Source organism: Argiope bruennichi, chromosome 5 (assembly GCF_947563725.1).
Source record: "Argiope bruennichi chromosome 5, qqArgBrue1.1, whole genome shotgun sequence".
Taxonomy (NCBI): domain Eukaryota; kingdom Metazoa; phylum Arthropoda; class Arachnida; order Araneae; family Araneidae; genus Argiope; species Argiope bruennichi.
In genome coordinates, this window is record NC_079155.1 from 131,591,667 (window position 1) to 131,613,160 (window position 21,494).

General features: G+C 29.8%; 1 protein-coding gene across 1 annotated transcript in view; it reads right to left on the minus strand.

Moving 5' to 3' along the window:
• Positions 1-19,449, minus strand: part of LOC129968466 (transmembrane protein 47-like) — a 63,590-nt gene extending 44,141 nt beyond the window's left edge. Inside the window, exons 1-2 of the mRNA XM_056082371.1 lie at positions 19,151-19,449; positions 16,568-16,625 (exon numbers count right to left, since the gene is read on the minus strand). Of these exons, the coding sequence (XP_055938346.1) occupies positions 16,568-16,618 (51 nt within the window). The 5' untranslated portion in view covers positions 16,619-16,625; positions 19,151-19,449. The remainder of the gene's footprint in view (positions 1-16,567; positions 16,626-19,150) is intronic.
• Positions 19,450-21,494: the final 2,045 nt, after the last annotated feature.

A 21,494-nucleotide genomic window follows, 5' to 3' on the forward strand; every position in this document is an offset into this window, starting at 1 on the left:
AACTACTTTTGCTTTCTCGGATTAAAAGGAAAACCGTTTTTGTCATCTTTAAAAAATTCGACGTTGAGAATTTGATATTTCAAGCCCTTTCGAAATTAAAAATTCATTGTTGAAATTATGTCAATAAACAAAACTCTAAAACACACAAAGGTTCAAAATGACAAAATATGATATATGAATTTATTATGACTTGGTTTGCCGCGTAAAACCGAAAAACAAATAGACCTATAAGTTACATATATGAAATTCGATATTTGATCTAGGCATCAATACTGAAGACTTATGCGACATTTTGGATGTAATTACTCAAAGAGAACAGATACAAAAAAAAATGTTTCAAAAAAATCGAGATAACGACTTCAGATTTCATCAGATTTTTTCCTTCTATGCAATACGTGCGTATGAAAAATTCCAAAAATATCGCCCAAATTTCTAGAAGTAATAATTATAACAATTTTGTAAATTTAAGCTTTTATTAAATTTAATCCTAACCTAATTAAGCATTCTTAATGTTCGCATTTTAATACTTGTCATTTTTTTTAATCGAACTTCTCTAAAATTATTAGTTTTTCATATAAATAGGGGGGGGGGGTCGATATTTCATTCTCTTTCTCTCCCTTCCATATCCGAGAATAAACGTAGAAGGAGAGTCAATCTAACAATTCAAAGCAATGAAATAAACTTAAAGCATCATTCCGACTGAATTATAAGCATTGCCTAATAAAGAGGGCATAGTTCGGGATGAAAATATTTTCATTTCTAAAGTAAAAATCGCCTTTTTAAAAAATGGCAATACATAAAATCGTCACATTGTCTACAGCTTTATTTTTAATTAAAAAGAGAATATTAATGGCACCGAAAAGTAGCAGAATGTACACAATTTTTTAAATCTTCAAAATTTAATTTTTTAATAAGTCATTAATAATTTTAAGTCCCTTCAGCCTTAAAGCTTTTAAAATTTAGTATTATGAACGGTTTTCATATAACGATTTAAAATATTTACATAATTTCACTTCACAGGATGGCAATATGAAAAATAAAATCTTTTCCATACGCTTCAACATAGTTTTAATGAATTTAAAAAAATTACTGATTTATATAATTACTAAGCGCCTTTGGCGACCCGCTTGCTCGCCCAGATTGTTGACTTTTCAGACTGTTAAATGATTCATATAGAAAGTATTTTTCTAAAAACTTCACTTTGTTATTTGATACGACATGAATTCAACAGTTTAAGTTTACTACAAACTGAAAAGTGTAGCATATTACGAAATAAAAGAAGAAATGAAAATCCTTCTAAGGATTAATAACATGAGCTTTGAATGTTTTGAATGGATGAGTTAGAGTTGCATCATAATATTTAAAAACTTTGTTACGAATTATGTATAAAATGGAATTAAAATATATTACTAAAATCAAAGGAAAAAAACCCGTATTGATATTATTAAAAAGGTATTCTTTTGAGCCTTAAGATAAAACAAACGATCATTTTTGTACGATAATTGTTTTGGGTCATATGAATATTAACGTCTATAGGTAAGTCATAGTGTTTATCCGATACGATTTAATGTACCGTTTTTCGCCAAGCACGTCAAAATCGAAAAATTACCAAAACCAGAATCCAGTTACCAGTAGAGCCAAAAAGTGGCTTTTAGGGTAGTAATAAAAAGTTGCCAAGATTACATTTGGCAACAAATCGCCTTTCAATAATTCAATTTCTACAACTGTACATTATTCTTAAGTAAAACTATATTACCCACCTGGCAACAGTTAAATTTATTTTTGCGCTAAATCAAATTTTCGGTTTAAAGAATATTCCTTGATTTCTTTTGTACCTATCTAATTGGATTGGACCCTAATGGAATGTTTTTGGTGGCACAGCGAAGCATCCTCAAAACATATTCTGTAGCTCCATTCATTCATTAAGGCTAAGCGCTCAATTCAGTACAGCTATAAAAATGTTCAATGGAGCAGTCTGAAATTCGTACGATGGTTTGTTCACATTTGATTGTAGCCTTTCAACAATAAGCAAACGTACATTAGCGTTTTATATATGGAGTAAGAGAGAGAGATTATTTTCAAAATTAATTATGTATTACCACGAAACCTTCCTCATATTTCAAGGAATGAGAGGAAATTCTATTCAGTAGTTTAGATTTCTTTGAAATACAAACTATTTATACTTTTCCACTTTTTATTTATATTGATAAAATGAACAATCTTTCATTAAAAATGGAAAACAGTTTTATTTCCTTAACCGAAAAGATTGTAAAATAATGCGAGACATTGAAATAAATTTTCACCATTGTGAAAAATAACGTAAAATTTTGAAAATTTCGGTCTCAAACAAGATAGGCAAGAAGAGAAATTCGATGCCTTTAATGCAATCTTTGATGTAATAAATAATGTTGATAAAATCTAGCGGCTTAAATCGATGCTAAACTTTCCTTTCCTTTGATGTTTAATCCTTTAAATAAATTCTTAGCTTTCAGGAAACATAGGAAAACCCAATTCCAAAAGTGAATATAAATTTTAAAAAGTTTTTCGTGTTGTAATATAAGTAATAATGAACAAATATGGAAGAGCGCATCTCCAAATAAAAATTGAAATTCCCCGAAATCGAAATGAAAGTCCTCAAAATGCAGATAAATTTAAAATCGTGTTCGCCATACTTCTAAAACCTCCATGCTTAAAAAGTTAATAGTATGGCAGCATTACGAGAAATGTTACGCTTATTAATTTGTAATTTATTATGTTTTTCCTTTAAATAAGAAAGAACAAGAAACAAGTTTCAGGTCCAGACTGGAGTTCATTTGCTCCAGGGTTTTTTTTTAATGCATATATGAAAATGAGAAGTAACATGCAATAACTAATTTAATTTAGTCTTTAATTTGTAATAACATTACAAATCTGTGCATTTTTAATACTAAGATTAAAAAACAATTCAACTCCCAAAATATTAAAATAGCCTTTTTATTATAAATCTTTCTTTTATAATCTTGTTTGAGTTACCAATACAATTGTCTATAAATAAATATTATGCATTGGCCATTTCAAAATAACAACAGAAAAAAATACAACTTTTAAAAGTTATTTCATTTAAAACGATAACTATTTAAATAATTCCAACGAAGAATCTAAAAAATACCTTACTAATAATTTCTCCCAAAAATAACAGCAAATTAAAAGCAATTTTTAAAAACACATTATTGCAAAGTGTAATTAATACATTTTTTGAACTTAAAATATACATAGTAGAAAATAATTAAACTTATACGAAATTTTGTAAGCATTTATTTTAAATCCACTACAAGTGGCCCCATACTTACGGAATGAACTGAATTAAATTAAATGATTAACTGCTAGTGAAGTCTTGAGAGCATTAAAAAAGAGTATATAGGCAAAAATAAGAACACAGAAACATTCAAAATTTGAACATTTTTAGCATAAAAAAAGTGGTTGATTTAAAAATTCTACCGACACAAACATAAAATTATTCATTTCAAAAAAAAAAAAAAAACGAAAACCAGCACATGCTGTTAAAGAAGTTGTCTAAACAAAAAATAATAATTTATAAGTTGTCGCCGCAATACTACGAAGTTAATACGGTATGGAAGTTTCGAGGGGGCATCGCTCTCATTAAGTTTGCATTCCCAGTTCAAAAGATTAAAATCCGTAGCTTCTAAACGAGTCTCAACTAAAATAGTAAGCTATTAATTACCAGCCAATCACATCTGCTAATCAGTTGACATAAATTTTTCAACGTGATAAGAAAAAAAAGGAAAGGGGACAGTAAGAAGTTGCTTCATTTAAAACTCTGCATGCATTAGGTTTTATAATTACATATTAAGAAGGTACAAAACACAGGAATGACTGCGACCGAAGATCCGCATGAATAACATCGAATCATTCAGGTTGTTAATGTGACGCACATGCATGGTTAAAAAAAATCAACAATTCGGCAAAGAGAACAATTTTGAAAAAGAAAAAAAAATCAAAAGGTAATAAATATTTCATTAATAAGCATGGTTTTAAATAATTTTGTGACATTCATACTTTCAAATAATTTCAGTTCAGCTATGAAAAGTGCAATCTTGAAAATAATTATTCACTACATCAATTCACAATATTAATAACAATTTTTGAAATTAATAATTGCAAGCTTTACGTTATTTTTTGGGAAAGTAGAAAGGTCTGGCAATTGCTGTGTCCTCAGTCACTCAATGCAAATTCAATTTTCTTAAAACAATGACTTTTTACTTATCCTTTCTAGCAGGGAAAACCAAGGCTGCATGTTATATTCGAATCTGAAATGAAGCACCAATTAAAATTCCTTTTCTTTTGCTTATTAGCAGCTTCTATTCCTCGACAACTTTTGGACAATTTGAAGTTAGTAACAAAAAGAAAACATTAATTATGTCGTTATCTGTCAGTTGTTCTTACAGTGTAACAACTTGTCCAGAGTAAATTTTATAGTATACATTTTCTCTTTTAACTTGTCATGATCAACTAACTATACATTAAAAAAAGGACGAATAAGAGTTCACTCGAAAAAGAAATATTTCAAAAGGTAACAGTAGAAATGATGATTAGTTGTTCAAAGTGATTGGCAGCTATTTAATGTGAAATTAATTTCATGACATTCCAGAGATTTTGCAGCAAAATGAACACTGCTAGTAATGGTAGGCTGTCATTCTAATAAACATCATGCTCTAATTTAACGACTTTAAAAATAATTAAATTTAATTAAAAATTAAGAAAACAATGAAGATAACTTTTATTAATTTTTCAAAGTACTTCTAAGGGTTGCTGCAAATAAATTGCATTAATGAATCGTTTTTCTTTCAGATCTAATAATGTCTATAAAAAACTCGAATTTTCACAGATAAACAGGAGACGGGGCTTCAAAAACATATTAAGGCCTTTCTACCAATAAAATATTAGAATTGGCATATCATTATTCAATTATGAAATAAAGATCCAATAGAACTGAAATGAAGGTGTCACTGGTTATCAGCTTCTCAAATGGATAAATCACATCACTGACTCTCCAGCCCGCCCGAAGGCACAGGGATAATAAATACTGAATAACCGGACCGCTGCAACAGCAACACTGGCTGGAACTATGAATGAGTCCTAAGGGCCATCATCGGCCACTGTGCAACCCTTCTCTAAGGAAGTACATCCCGTGATCGATGGGAGGAGCCAGACCCCCACCTTTTCGTGTACCCTCCAGGGTAGCGAGATACAACCACTATGCCGGAAGCATCTCATCCTCATTTCGAGGTGCCTACCGGAGGAAAATTCTCAAATGGGTAAAGCCGAAGTCTTCACACTCACTCTGCAGTCAATTAGTTGAATAGAACTATGAATTTTAATAGGGACAGTATAGACATGATTCTACAATCTTTCCGGTGCCTTGGGTAAATTCAAATTCCAGAGCCAAGATATTCCAATACCATAGAGACTGATTGACAAAAGTTTAGAAACCAAGAAAGAAGACAGAAAAGGCACTAACCAGCAAAATAAGAAAAGAAAGTAGGTTTATTACGAATGGATCTTGCTATTAGTGTAACAGCAATTCAGATCCTCTTTCTTTTTTTCCCCTTTAGAAAAAATTTTAAACTTTACTTCCTTTCAAATGCATCTGAAGGAAGTGCAGACTCAGTGAATAAATTCGTATAGATGTAAGGGCAAAATATCTCAAATTTCATGAAACATCAAAGAGAAGCGTATCCTATTTCTGAATAATCATCGATATCATTTCGACTTGCCAACTTGAAAAATACGGAGTGATTCTTTTGTCTTACCCACTTCACACATGGCATAAATTGCAACCATTAAGCAGGCCTATTAAACATTTTCACCAGTAGTATCATTGATTCATGGATGTAGCACAACCTTTAAAAAACTATGTCCACGTATGACATGTTTTCCATAGTGAAATGTGCTCTGCCAAATGTTACAATATCGAAAAAGTTTACAGTAATTTACCTCGCAAATGGAATTTGGCCATTTAATTAGAGCATTTTTGGTGATGAAGACTTCATGGTCGCCCTCAATCAACAAATTAACCAGAATGACGAAACATGCGCGAAGCAGTATTGCAAAGCAGAAGGAGTTCCTTTTGAGTGAGAAGGAAGCCCTTCTTCATCATAAACAAATCTTTTATTAGAAATAGTCTCTACTGCGAAAGGAGGAGATATCTGTGTCTGGCCATAGGAAATAAGACCATTTCCAAAAGCTGACTAGAGGAGTTGTCGAACCAGAAATTTTTTGACTAAATTGCAAGACTATTGTCATTAAAAAAAAAAAAGAGCAATTCTTAGGAAAGTTTTATTCGATATTATCTCCATTTAAGGTAGCCGACTACGTTCGAAGCAATATTTTTGAAAAATTGGATTTTTTAAAAACTATTTATGGTTTTTAGATGTATTGTCAATTATAAACACTATATATACAAAAAAATTATTTGGAAATATAATATATTTTGAGAAATAAGAAAATTTGTAGTAAATTTTAATGAAATTTAACCTAAACGGTTAACACTCTACACAAAATTGTAATGCAGCAATCCTATTTTTCTTTGTACGCAAGTTATAGAATATAATGATGAATGAAATGAACCAAAATCTAAGAAACATTTTGAGATGCAAAGAAATTATGGGTAAAAATGTACGTATATATACATTTTTTCCATAAATTTACAACTTAATTTTTCTAAAAACACCTATAAATGAAAAAGTATTTCACCAACAATAAAACTTTTGGTTCATTTCATTGCCCACAGTATTTAAAACACACGCTGAATTTTTTTATGTAAATACCTCTATTAGTTTTTGAGATATCATGTTAACGGTGGATAATTTTTATAAAAATTAAAGTTTAAGAAAATTGAAGTTAAAGAAATATTTTAGCTAAAAAATTGTTTAAAATTATCCTGGATGATAAATCAGACCTTCCTTTTCCTAGAAAATACTATTTTGGAAAGAGGAAAACCTGAACTACAAGAAGTAATAATGAAAGAAGAATTCGCCAATGTGGTCGAAAACCAGTGTTTTTAACGTAGTCGGATACCTTCAAACGTTATAACCGATTCTGCAATAAACCACAATTATTCTTTCTCACAAAAGTTGCTAAAGTACGAACATTTCTGAAGTTTCCCAACGATAACGAAACTCATTTCACACAGCAGAAGGAAAAAAAACGCACACACACGGGACAAAACGATCTTCGAAACACAGTTTGGAGCAGTTCAAAGAAAACAGTTTAACGAAAAAAAGGAACAATGCGAAACGGGAATCACCTCGAAGAAGCTGGATGTCTCATTCGGTGAGATAAGAAAGGGCAGCAAAACAAGAGAGCAAACTAAATCGACTCATTAAAACGCTGCCATCTCTTTGTTTTGGAGAACCCCTCAACTACTAGATGCGACAGTGCAACAGTACGAATGTTCCCTAACACTAAACTATAGATAAAAAAAAGTTTTCTAAAAAGAAAAAAGGTCGTCGGCAAACCGCCAGGTAGGCCACGCGGAGAAAGAAGTAGAGAGGTACGAGACACATAAGATGATTTTCGCAGATACATCTTGAAAGGATCTGAAAAGATACATTTGCTCCACGTTGGTGATTAGAATCGGATCGGCGTTTAAAATAGATACCATTTCAAACCATTATCAATTTTATTGATACCTTCCACAACTCCACTATTTCTTACGATAGAATTTATTAGAAAAGATTTTAAAAAAAGGGAAATTATAATGTTTATTCATCAATTTTTAATTAGTAACTAAATGATATACAGGAATCGCATACAATCCTCTCATCGTTTACTATTTTAAATGAGATGAGAATATAATATTTAATATATAATTGAATAGTTTAGATTTCTAAAAGCTACAAGCTCATTAAAGAGGCTTTATATTAATAATAGCTGCTACTACTACTATACACCAGGTCACATTTCCATTCCTAGAGCGCTACTATTATCAAAAATTTTAAGTCATCAGTGCTGTGTCAAAGTTTCAAATTTCTGCTTCAAAAATGCCCTATTCGTGTGCTTCGGGAACAAGTTCTCGTCTAAATGAACGAGTACGTCCACTTGAATAAAAAAAGAAGTATATATCTTTCGCTTAGGAGTCAATGAAATTTGACACCGAGCGAAATAGCCTTTCGCTCACAACAGGGAATTCCCACCAGCATTCATTGATAAGCAAGATTGTCGTATATACAATTTAAGTTTATTAAACTCATTGTTGCTTGGTGAACTGAAGAATAGTTGAAACAGAGTCCATCACCTTCGGAACTATTCGAGATAAAAACCTCGTCAGCTGCACAAACACTGAAAGAAAGAATGCCGCTCTGAAATTCCTTTCACACTCACAGCCGTATATCATTCTTGATGACACACTCAAGTGACCTCAGCATGAAACAAAACCTAGAATCGATCCACTCTTCCTTTCTAGACTGTCGAGAGTATCATCAAAACAGAATTTTTCGGATTTGAAGCCGATTTGAAAATTTTTAGGTAAATGGTACGTAGGTTTTTCTAGCTCCGAATTTTTCGGAAGAAGGAGTAAGAACTCCAAATTTTTCTGCTGAATGTGAAAACTGTATTCCAATGTGGCAGTGTTTCGGCAATTCAATCGCACATAACGAGAGTCGAATATTCATTTTGAAGCGGTACTTCTACCCTTTCGCTAATTAGGTCCAAAATTCGACACGAAACAATAGCAATGTGACTAAACATTCAATACTTTAGCAAGTTGCGATTCTGACACACAGCATTCAGCACATACAAAAAAAAAAAAGACAAATCCAGTCAAATCTTTGACGAATCTGATTCAAACCTTGAAATTGATCTAAAATATTGATCATAAAAATTTGTTACGAATTTCATCAAGATTTAACACTTTATTATTGTTATTATTATTATATCGTCTTTTAAATAAAATAAAAGCATTCTGCACACTTCCCATATGAACAGTTTCTTCAAACAAAAATCAATGGGTTGGTTGGTTGGTTTGTGCGGTTTATTGGCGCAAGAGCCATAATTGGCCATGCTGCGCCAAACACAAAAATCAATGATTTTGGAGTTAAAAACTATATACCAAATTTCACCTATTAAGCTCCCTCCGTTTTGAGATATCGTGATTATAGATCGATAGAAATATAAAAAAATGTTTGTAGTTATATTTTCCTTTCCCCACGAAGTAAGAATAAAACAGATGATATATTGAAATCTCGAATTCGAAAACATTCGAATACTATTCAATTCCATACTCCTTCGCAGCTGAGAGCTTAAAAATTAAGTGATGATTAAATGTCATCTTTTGAGTGATAAGAGGTTAAGAATTACATTATTTTCTCTTTTTATACTTCGTGGAGAAGACAGTTTTTTTTTAATGAAAAAACAAACAAACAAATATTTAACAAAAAAAAATCTCGACATCTAATTCAGATTTTAAAAAATTAAAATATAAATTTGAGAAAGTTTATTATATCAAAAAAGGATTCTTAGATCTCCTTATCTAAATGCACAGCGGGAGGAATTATTTTAAAATTACCATCAAATACTTTCATTTTTACTACACACACAAAAAAAAAAAAAAAAATGCACTTTAATATTATTATAAATCCTCAAGCCAGGATTAGAATTTAATTATCAAACATTTGATCAATCAGACTTTTCTTTGATTCCGAATACAACCAAGAATTACAATAAACATTTTTTTTAACTTTTTGAATAAAACAACACAGAAGAATTTTAAACTACAAGAAATGACTGAATGCTTTGTATTTTGGTTTCTATCATAAACTAGATACAATAAGAGTCATTTAAATTTATCTTCTTGTTAATCCACTTCTGACATAAGAGGGACAGTGTAAAAAAAAACTAAGACAGTTCAGGGATCAGCTTAAAATACAATAAACCCCCAATAGACCGCGCACTTTAGTGATGTGGCAACCGGGACTAATAAGTAAAATGGCCTAAAGAGGGTATATCACAGAAATACAAGCCTCCTTTATTTACAGTATATATTATAGTTATGACTTCATAAATAGTACATTTCTGTACTTACAAATTTGTTGTTTTACTTTTTTTATAAAAAAAATCTATCAATTATTTTTCAGCTAAAATCCGTTTCTACTTTTTTTTTATACGAAGAGAAAGTATTGGATTGTATCAAAAAAAAAAAAATTAGAAATGGAAATTTGGGTGTATCTTCGCGTTTCAGAGCTCCCTGAGACCGAAAAACATAATTTTGGAATTATGTTTGTATTTGTGAATATAACTTAAACTCACTTTGAGCTAGATGAATGAAATTTGGTATGTGATCTTTACACTGAATTTACAAATTTAATTAAATTTCCAACGGAATCCATTGAAAAGAAGTTCATTTGTCTAGAAGTTCCGAATACGATACGATACACGATAACTAAAAAAACTTTTAAGAGATACCATAATAAAATTTGGTACACAGATTGAACATCTAAAATGTTGACATGTCAAATTTTGAGCCAAATCCCATCAAGTAGTTGACTGTCTATCAATCTATAAGCAAAAAAACCGCACCGATTTGCAGAGATGAAAAATCTTACACAGTGTTTTACCATCTGAAATATAGATTTTATCAAATTTTGAATAATATTCTTCAAAAGATTGACCATCTGCTGCTCTGCACATTCTCAAATACGTAAATGTGACAGCTCAAAAATGCATGCCTTAAATAAATAAAATTTTAGTTGTATTTCGACTTTTGATTTCAATCCGAGAAAAATGTGGCGTCCAAAATAAATACATCTTCCATATATTAAGAAGCGCAAAACGTTCATGACCAGAATGGTGAAAATGGAAGGAAACTGAATAGTGTTCACGCCTTCCAGGTCCAAACATTTATGCAAGGAGAAGAGCGATAATATTTTTATTAAAGTATGCGAGAAAGTTTCCAAAAAGCCAATCCCTCTTTGTGACTGAAGTTTTCTAACAAAATCTATGGGGATAACAACCCATGGATAATTCACAAAGGGTATAATTCATCAGAGGACAATTCTAAGCTTACGGTATAGCAAATGTGAGGTAATTCCAAACGAAACATGAATTTTCAAGAATTCGAAAACAAAAAAGAACAATATATCGATTCTGGTTAATGTATATGAATGAAAACTGCAGAAAATGGTTACGATGATCAGTGAAGCATTAACGCAAACAATTTAGCACGCATCCTGATTATAAATTCAATCTCACATTCATTCATTGCATATATTCTTAAATTATTTACAAAAAAAAAAGACATGACAGAAATGGAAAAGCAAGCGAATAAATGAATATACACGTAAATCTGTCGTTTTGACGGCTGCTATAACATTAAAAGCTTAAATTTATAGACAGTTAATAGGCCATTATGAATTTTCACTTCGATAACAAGGAATTCAAAATAAAAATTATATACAATTTTACAATTTATTTTGTTTATTTGCATTTCCGGTTATTTTAATCCATTCATAGATCCAAACAACAGCTATCAAGGTTCCACATTTTAAAAGAATAGATCATCCATCAACTTGAAGAGTCTTGAAATACTATCTAACAAACAAAAATTAACTCGGGAATTAGATTTTTAATTATATTATAAAAAACTTTTGGTAAGCAAAAGGCAAAATAATTACTAAGATTTAAAATAAATTTAAGGAAATAACGGTACTTTATTTATCTATCTCTTCCATTTGATTTGCAAAGCAAGGGTGCCCCGTTGCGAATTCGGCTAGAGTGACGAGAGTTGCCATCCATACTGCTTGCTGCCTGGTGCCGAGTCGAGAGGCCAGTTTTCAACCTCATCACGAAAATAGAAACAAAAATACGAAGCCTTCTGAAGAAAATGATCAAGTCAATCATTTCCAATGTGGCACAGATGCATTATTCAAATAAAAGGGTGCATTTCTGTTCACTGCCCAAGGTTGCGCTGTTCAGGAGAAACGCAAGCAAATGAATTGAAAAATGTTATTAGTTTACTTACCAAATAAATTTGTTAAAAACAAAAAGAACTATGAATTAGAAAATATTAACATTTTGTGAAATGTGATTGAACATTTATTTATTATAGGATTTATAATCACCAAGAGTGTATTCAAATTCATGCACAAACAGTTATATTATAAACATGATCTTTCCAGCAAATGCATAAATAAAATTAATATGTCATCTTTCCCAATTACATGTTACATTCAGGCAATCACAAGGATTTTAATTTTATGAATCGAATGACGATTCAAACCAGCCCTCTCCCCAAATCTCTCTCGCATACTCTCTAACAAACTTGTTTTGCCAGAGAATGCCTGACTCTGGCGTACAATAATTACAAAATACTAACCTTTGGAGGATTTTTACTGAATCTATTGTATGATCCTTGAAGAGTTATTTGGCGATTCATCTTCGGTATGCAACTAATAGTATCCAAAAATCAAATGTGTGTTACAAACATGTTTTTCTCAAGCGATTGAAACAAAAATTTAACACAAAACTGCACTTGTAGTCAAAAACTCTCACAGCAAATTGGATATATTTAAGTCAATGCGTCGTTTTTGAATTATTGCGTTTATTTATTCCTGAAAGTACATACCGTACCAGACAGACAATCCGCAGTTGGATTTGGCTCAACATTTAAGAAATGCCTACGCTATAGATGTTAAATCTGTGTACCGTATTTATCTATCTAGCTCTGTTCGTTTTGTAATTATCGTGTTACCATATTCGGACAGACGGACTTCCTCAGAACAGATTTTACTCAAAATTTGAGAGAATCTGCAAATTTGTTATTATTTTTTATTATGACTTTTAACAGCTATAAAATAATACGACTCAACGATTCGAAGACGTAATGATATTGTTTAGAATTTCGTTATAATAAAAATCAATGTTACAAATTCTGTTAAACTGATTTTTAAAAAATTATTAAAACTAAAGAAAAAAAAGGCATTTATTCAAACAAAACTGGTATCATAGAAAAGCCTTAAAAATTCTTTAAGCTTTGTTGCTTTGATGTTATGGCGAAAGCATGCTAAAATTCTTTTTTTTAATTAAACTTCGAATTAAAATTTGGAAAATTCGTTCTTAATGGGTCTCTCTCGCCCCAAATTTCATGCTTTTAATTTCAATGATTTATGCTGCACGTTTATCAGAATAAACGTTGACATGTAAATAGATACTTTAATAGGAAAAAATATCCATATAAGAGTTATAAAAAGAAAAACAAATCAAAACAAATCTAAATCCAAAAGAATAAAAGCCTGGAAAAACTTTTTTTTTCTTAAAAAAAATTTTAAGTATCAGATTCAGCGGGGGGGGGGGGGGTATTTCTCCCTTATTAAAAACTAAAATTTGGCGAGATGGGTCCAACAAATAAAAATTTTCAAATAGATGAGAACATTCAAAAAGTACCGCGAAAGATATCACGAACATTAAAAATTAAAAGCTTCAAATTAAAATTTCATCCTACAAGATTGACTCGATTGGCTAACGCCATTACATACCGCGATTAATTACAATTCAATATAGTACGGTTGAATAGTAATAATCGTTTAAGCGATTGCTCCAAAACGGCATATTAATGAGAATAATTATCGAATACGTTACTTTTTTCAGAGCAGCATTTCCCATGTTCGATACATCTTTAGGGTATCAAATTCATTCTGCTGTATTCTTATTTTCCGTTGATCGGACAAATAAAATAATAGCACATAAAAGATTAAACATATAAGCATCAGGCTCAACTTGAATAAATTCTTCATCCAAAAGACTAAAAACTGAAGCTCGAACGTTTTTCGAATCGCAACGTGCATGGCACAGTACGCACTTTGTACTACCGCTTCCAGGTAACTATTCTAATATTTCAATAAACGGTAATGCACAAAAGGAGGGAGTGGGGGGGGGAGCTCATTAAGTGTTATTTTAATATGTGTTGGAACTTCTAGACCTATTTCACCCTGGTAAACAAGCATTTGCGATCATGCTTTCGAATGCTTTTCTACCTGTGGGGAAACGAATATATATATATATATATATATATATATATATATATATATATATATATATATATATATATATATATATATATATATATATATATATATATATATATTCGTACTTCTCGAGAAAATGAAGCATCTTTTCAGGATCTTTTTTCAAAATTAAGCGCTTTTAAGATGCTTAAAAATAGTTTTTGAATATCAGTACTTTTCATAATGTTATGCACTTTGTAGAATCGTATTTATGACTTATATCCAATTAGGAGTTTAACTTAATCATATCAAATACATTGTAATAGCTTAATGACAAGGATATTTAATATTACTTCATTCAATAAGTCATTGAAGAGTTACAAGAGCTTTTTTGCTGTTGTTGTTACCCTTGATTGACGAAAAATGTTTAAGAACATACACTTACAATTCCTGTAAGTATGAAATCTTTGCAAAGCATCAAATTCCAAATATATATATATAAAAAAAAAAAAGTGGCTAATAAAAGTTTCCAGGCTTTCTCTTTACCTATCATATGCCAGTGATTTAAGAAAAACGAATTTTTAAGAAAAAAAATTTATAGAGTATTAAAATTTAAATCCCCTATGACTTTGAAAATTTCATGAAATATGATGTTAGGAGAAAAATGTATTTGAAAATAAAAAAATAAAGTTAAATCAATACCTATTCAAATACATGTTTACATTTTTTAAAAAAATCTATGTTTCATTTTTTTTCCCCCTTTCATTATAAAAAGTTATCTTCTGAATATATTAATGACTTTTTTTTCATGTCTCTGAATTAATCCCATTGCATTTACTTTTTAATGAATGAGTAATATATTTGCAATTTTTCTTAGTATATATATTATATAGAGTTTATATATGTGTTGCATAAAAAATAAATTCCACCAATAATTCACAATATAGTTGTATTATTACATTTACAAGTATACTGACAAATACAAATTATCTTCCAGGCAAGATGAAGTTGTTAAACAGATGTTTTGTTTTAGTTGTAATCATATTTTTTAAATCGATATGTTTATTGTATCTATATAAAGTGAATGCGAGATAATGGCCCCTTGGAGATTTTGGTTTAAAAGTATTCCCTCACACAGTTTGATTTCCATACCTTTTTCCAATTTCAGGACAACTGAGACAAAACTGCAAAATAAACAACAGTCACCACTTGACTGTCATAACAGGCAGCATCGAGCTTCAATCAACTGATAACAAAATACGATTCCTCATTAGATACCAGTTATGTGAAAATATAATCCAAGATATGTGTATGTACACTTCAATCTAATAATAAAAGATACACCATCTTACAAGGCACACCACTGGATCTAGACCTACTAAATATATATAGAATTGATATATTTTGAAATCTAGGAATATATATCTCAAAAGAGTTTTTATTAATTAGTTAAAAATTAAGTGAAGTTTGGCAGTTTTTATAAATTAATTCTTATTATAGAAAAATTAATTTAAAACAGTTTTAAGCTTTAAAAAATGTTATCTTTTCAATATTACAAATTTAGCTGTAAAATGCTTGACAATGTTTTAAAGAAATAATAAATTCTTCAATACTTTTCATTTAATATGGAAAGTATTAAACAATTAAAAAAGTAATCAACATTTTAAGTTTTAATACTTAATTTGAGTTTTTAAAATTATTTAAAAAATTATTTGTTAAATATTTTTTAACACATTTTTAAGTTTTAATACTTTTTATTCAATATTTCATTGCACAAGAAATTCAAAATTTTTCCATTGTGCCTATCAATATTAATCGCATATTTCTTTTCAATTATCGAGAGTAACTAACCAAAATTTTGTTAATCTTTCATATTCTTAGGTAATGCGATATCAAAAATTTACTATAATAAAATCTATAAATCTATAAATAAAGCCCTACAATATAAAAATTAACACATTTAATATGCTAAATGATTATATTTCTGACATTTAATATTTTTTAATTAATCAGCATGCCTCAAATCAGTATTATATACATACATTACATACAGAATGTGCTAAACAATTTTAATTTTGAAATCTACTGCACTTTTTGTATGAGAAATAATAAAGTTATGGATCTACATATAAGACAAAATGGAGTTTAAAGTTTAATTTTTCATACGGCTCCATCATCATATGACCTTGGCACCAGTGGGAGGTTCATGTGGGGAAAAAAGCAATTAAAAAAACTAAAATAAAAAATAATAACACAGCTTAAATGAATAAGATAATCTGAAACTAAAATGTAATGGCGAGAGATCAAAATATATTACAAATAAAAAAAAATAACAGAGTATAAATAGGAATTAAATAAAACCACATTCCTGAATACCATTAGTGACATTTTTTAAGTGTTATATTCTACACAATTTTTCTTTTTAATAAAAAGAAACTTAATTTTTGGATATCTTAAATAAATGGTCAATATGCCTACTGGGTATTTATTACTTTTATTTACTGAAACAACTCAAAAATATTCTCACAAAAAGGTTTTTCATATATAACTATTTAAATAAAATTACTTACTTTTAAGGGCCTTACAACTGTGACTGTTTCAATAGTAGTTGCAGGAGCCATGTTTGATCTAATAAATAAAAACATGAAAAACAAATTATTTCAAACCCCCAATAAAATGAGAAATTAATAAACTGGAAATTGAATAATTTCCATTTTTTTAAATAAAATTTGCTTTTATATCAATTTTCTCTGATCACTTCAATTTCCAATTAATATAATGTTAATTATATTAATTGACAAATAATTTCAATTTATTTAGATTGATTTGAAGACAAAACTAAAAACTATTTCTGTAGGATTATTTTTGTTTTTTAAATGCACTCATATCTTAAGTTCACAATGAATATGAATTAACTATTCTTTGAAGTCTTAATCCTAGTCTATTACTGTATAAATTTCTATATTTTGAATCAAAAAGCTAAAGTCATAGATTTTTTTTTTTTTTTACATTTAATAGATAAGTAGTTTAATCTTTCTTTTGAAGTTCCATCTTACAATTATAATCTAAGAATAATATACCAGTTACTGATTAAAACACACTATTTATTAAAATTATCATTTAAGACATAAATAAATGTTTAAAATAATAATATTCTTTTAAAATAAATTTCTAAAAAATGTATTAAAAGTAAAATTGTTAAGTTTAAAAAATAAATTGCTATAATTGCATTCAATTTTTTATAATCTGAATTTTTTTCACAAAATGATTTTTTATCGCAGGCCTATCAATTTTGAATTAGCCAATTTCCTCTTGCTTGACTGAATATTAGCTATTTATTCAAAAAACATTATAAAATTAATATAAATCATATGCACAAATTATTTTTATTTTTTTACATAAAGAGGAACTTATCCCTAAAATTTAAAAGACAATGCATTCAAAATCAAATTTCAAGGATCTGAATTGATAGAAAATTAAATATACAATATTATTTCAAGTGCAATAAATGATATTCCTAGAATAAATAATATCAGTTTTGTTTAGAAAGAATAAATTTGTCTTGTTTTCTTACTCTGATGTAACAAAAATAAATATTATATATTTTCTTAAATTATATAAATGATAATTAGAAAATTCCAAACGGTTTATCACTAAATGTATATCAGCATTTTATTAATGTATAATATTCTCAAATTTCTCAAGAAATATTAATGTAAATTTTACTTCAAAATGCAAGTAAATTTCTTTATGAAATTCTTGAAAAAAAACTGAAATAGATATGAAACTATGGTCATATGCAACAAAAATATCATGAAGTAATATTTCTGCACTTAGAGCAATATGCTTACATAATGGCATCGGCTACAGATGCAGTGAAGTTGAATAACACATTGTAGAACATATGTATGATTTATCACCCTCTCATCATATTTGATATCAAAAGCGACATAAAATAACCAAATGTTTAGTCTCCATGACACACATGAAGTCTGGTATCCGAGAATCTCTATATCTCCATGCACTCTTATTACTATGACAGCGACATTCATTTTAAATAAATCACAATCACAAAATCTAAATTTTAATTAAATTCATGTTGCGATTCATGTTATTAGTACATGACATGTAAATTATTTCATCTCGATCAAGAAATTTTACCGACTAACCCAGGATGAAAATAATTATGCCAAAATTAACTTTTTTAATTCATACAAATACAGAAATTTCCTATATTTCCCCAAGGATAAAATATTAACAGATTTGTGAATGACTCAAAATATTCATAACAACAGCAGCTTTTTATGGTTATCATAAGTAAAGACAATCAAAAAGCATTATCCTTACAAAATAAGATTCCTTAAGTTTTAAAATATCTACCATCTGAGTACTTTAAATTTTAATTCGTGTAATAATCATCACATTTTTTCATTATTAAGTCCATAGAAAAATAAATATAGAGAGAACTACTTTCACGTAAAGCAGTAAGAACTGTATATTATTATCAATATAAAGTGAAATAAATAAAACACCTGAAGCTTGGACAATACAGTAATTGCTGATACGCTCATAAATTTAAAAAATCAAGTTCACAAAAAAGTGTAACTAGTATTTAATACAAATTGAAACAGAATAGTATAAGTGCACCTAAATTCAAAAGTAAACACAAAATTGTTAAAATATATATTAAATTCTCCATGATGCTTTTTAAATATTTCTTTTCATTTATTTTGATCATTCAAATATAATTTGATAATGTTCCCTTGTATTTTTTTTTTTGGGGGGGGGGGCTAAGTTTTTATATTTCAAAGAATCTAGGTATAGAATTATAAAGTTTCTTTAAATCTGAATTTCATAAAATAACAAGAATGAAATATCTACGAAAACATCCTAAATTAATTTCTATCGTCACGAAATCTTTAATATGTATCAACAAATTCATAAAATGTACAGAAAAAGTTTGCGGAAAAAGCATATCACGAATGTAAACAGAGTAAAAAAGTGCGGAATTTTTATCACACCAAGAGCGAAAAGCTAGGTCATTCTACACTTTTGAGGCTTCGAGATTAAATATAAGCAACTGTTAAAGAGCCGTTCATCACTTATACGGCTTTACAGCACAAAAATAAATTTTAAACATAGCTTACACTTACCCGATTCAGCACAGAAACGGATCACGTCTTTATAGAAAAGAAAAAGAAAAAAAAGGGTGAAGTAGAACAATAAGACTTTATTCTTTATGGATCAATGTATTTCTTTCACCTCATATGCATTCTAGTATGCATTCAAAAAAGCAATCTGAAACATTTACACCTGACAATACAGTGACAACACTCATTTTAGCAGACATCGGAATTTTTGATTACTCCACTATCGTTTCAAGAAGAAACCATGCTGAATTTTATTTTAACGCATGCGCAGACCTCAGCTTCACGTCGTCTGCGGAATGCATTTCAGTTTCCTTTTTGTCTTTTTTTTTTCCCCTATTTTTAATAACAAAATAGTAATCATAGGTTCCCAAGATTTGATTTCAATTGTGATCGATTCTTCAGTTTCGAAATCGATTCAAGAACTTTTTGATTATAGTTTTTAACAGTTTTAAATAGCCAAATGGAAACTGCAAATTTTAACAATTCCGATGATTATAAAAACATTTCAGTAACAATATGTTATAGATACTTTATTGATTGTTATCGCATATTGTCTATTAAAAAATTGTCCAAAATATTTTCATTTTTTTTGCCATCACCTATTTTTTACGAAAACTGCAGAAATTCGATTTTCAAAACATTCTTTTTTGTGTGACTTTATTATATGACAAAAAAACGATGCACAGTGAACGCAAGTTAGAAATGAAATGTTGTTAAAACTTTGAAAAAAGGCTTTATTGACTTCATATTCTTTTACTATTGATTTCTTCTTTCCTTTAAAAGTAATCTTGATCCTTAATAGATATGTTTTCAAACATTTGCTGCTTAAGTATAAGTAAATTAAATGTGAAATTCTTTCATGAATAATCAATTTCAAGCATACCTTCTTCTTCATAATGCCCGGCCATCGGATCATCATGGCGTTTTTCCATTATAGAATCACGTTCTGAAGAAGGAATTACCAATTGTGCCTCTTCGGAATCAGCATCTGGTAAATATCTGTAAAGAACACCTTGATTCATTAAAAACCCACGTTCTGCCCAGTTGGCATAATCTTCTGTTTTCTAAGTAGATTCGAAACTTGTCAATAATCTTTTTCAGATTTTCATCAGCAAGTTGGGCTTCATGCATGTCTTTAGCACATCTGACTGGCAAGTCAGAAATGGCTATGTTACACACTTCATAAGGAGATTCTTTCTCATCACATACAGGTCTACTGAGCATATCTGCAACTACATTGGCTTTTCCAGCAACATACAAAACTTTCAGGTTGAAAGCTTGAATTTCTAGAGCCTATCGAGCAAGTTGTCCCGTTGGGGACTTTAAAGTTAAGAGCCATCATAAAGGATGGTGGTCGGATGATACAGTAATTTTAGAACCTTCTAAATAACCACGAAATTTCTTTAAAGCCCAAACAGATAGAGCTTCATGTTCTGTTGTTGAATAATTGCGTTCTGCTTGAGTGAGCAGTCGACTTGCTTATTCGATTGGATGTTCTTTTGATCCGGTACCTTGAAGTAAAACAACTCTAAATGCATAGTGGCTTACATCAGTCCGGATAATGTATGGCTTGGTGCCATTAGCTTGCTTGGACACTGGGGGTGTTGTAAGGCACTTTTTAAGGGTTTCGAATGTGGTCTGCTGGGGAAATACCCAACTCCAAGGAGATTTCTTTTTTGTGAGGTCAATGAGGGGCCGTGAAATCGCGGCAAAATTTTGCATATATCTTCTGAACCAGGAACAAGTCTGTAGAAACGATTGGGCTTGTTTAACATTCTGCAGAGGTGGGATGCTCTGGATAGAGGCAATTTTCTCAGGATAAACTTCTATTCCTTTCTGAGTTATCCAAAAACCTAAATATTTCACTTTGCAGGATGCATACCAACACTTCTCGCGGTTGGCTTGAAGTTTAAAGAGGATTAGTCTTTCAAAGACACACTGCAAGTCTGAGAGGTGTTTTTCAAATGTCTCTGACAAAATGAAAATGTCATCTAGGTATGCGAGAGTAAAGATATCTTCCAAACCATTGCGGAAACATTCTATTAATCCTTGAAAAGTTGCCGACGCATTTCTGAGTCCAAATGGCACCCTTTTGAAGCTGTATGTTCCAAAAGAGCAAACAAACACTTTTTATCTTGGTCATCTAGATGGACCTTTATTTGATGATAACTGGCTTTCAGATCAATTGCTGACATGAAAGGGGTCGGCTTTGCCTCATGTTGAAGATCATTCATTCATGGCAATGAATAAGAGTCTGGAACAGTGATGGAATTCAGTTTCCTGTAATCTATACAAAGCCTCATGGTACCGTTGGCTTTTGGAATTAGGACCACTGGAGAGGCATATG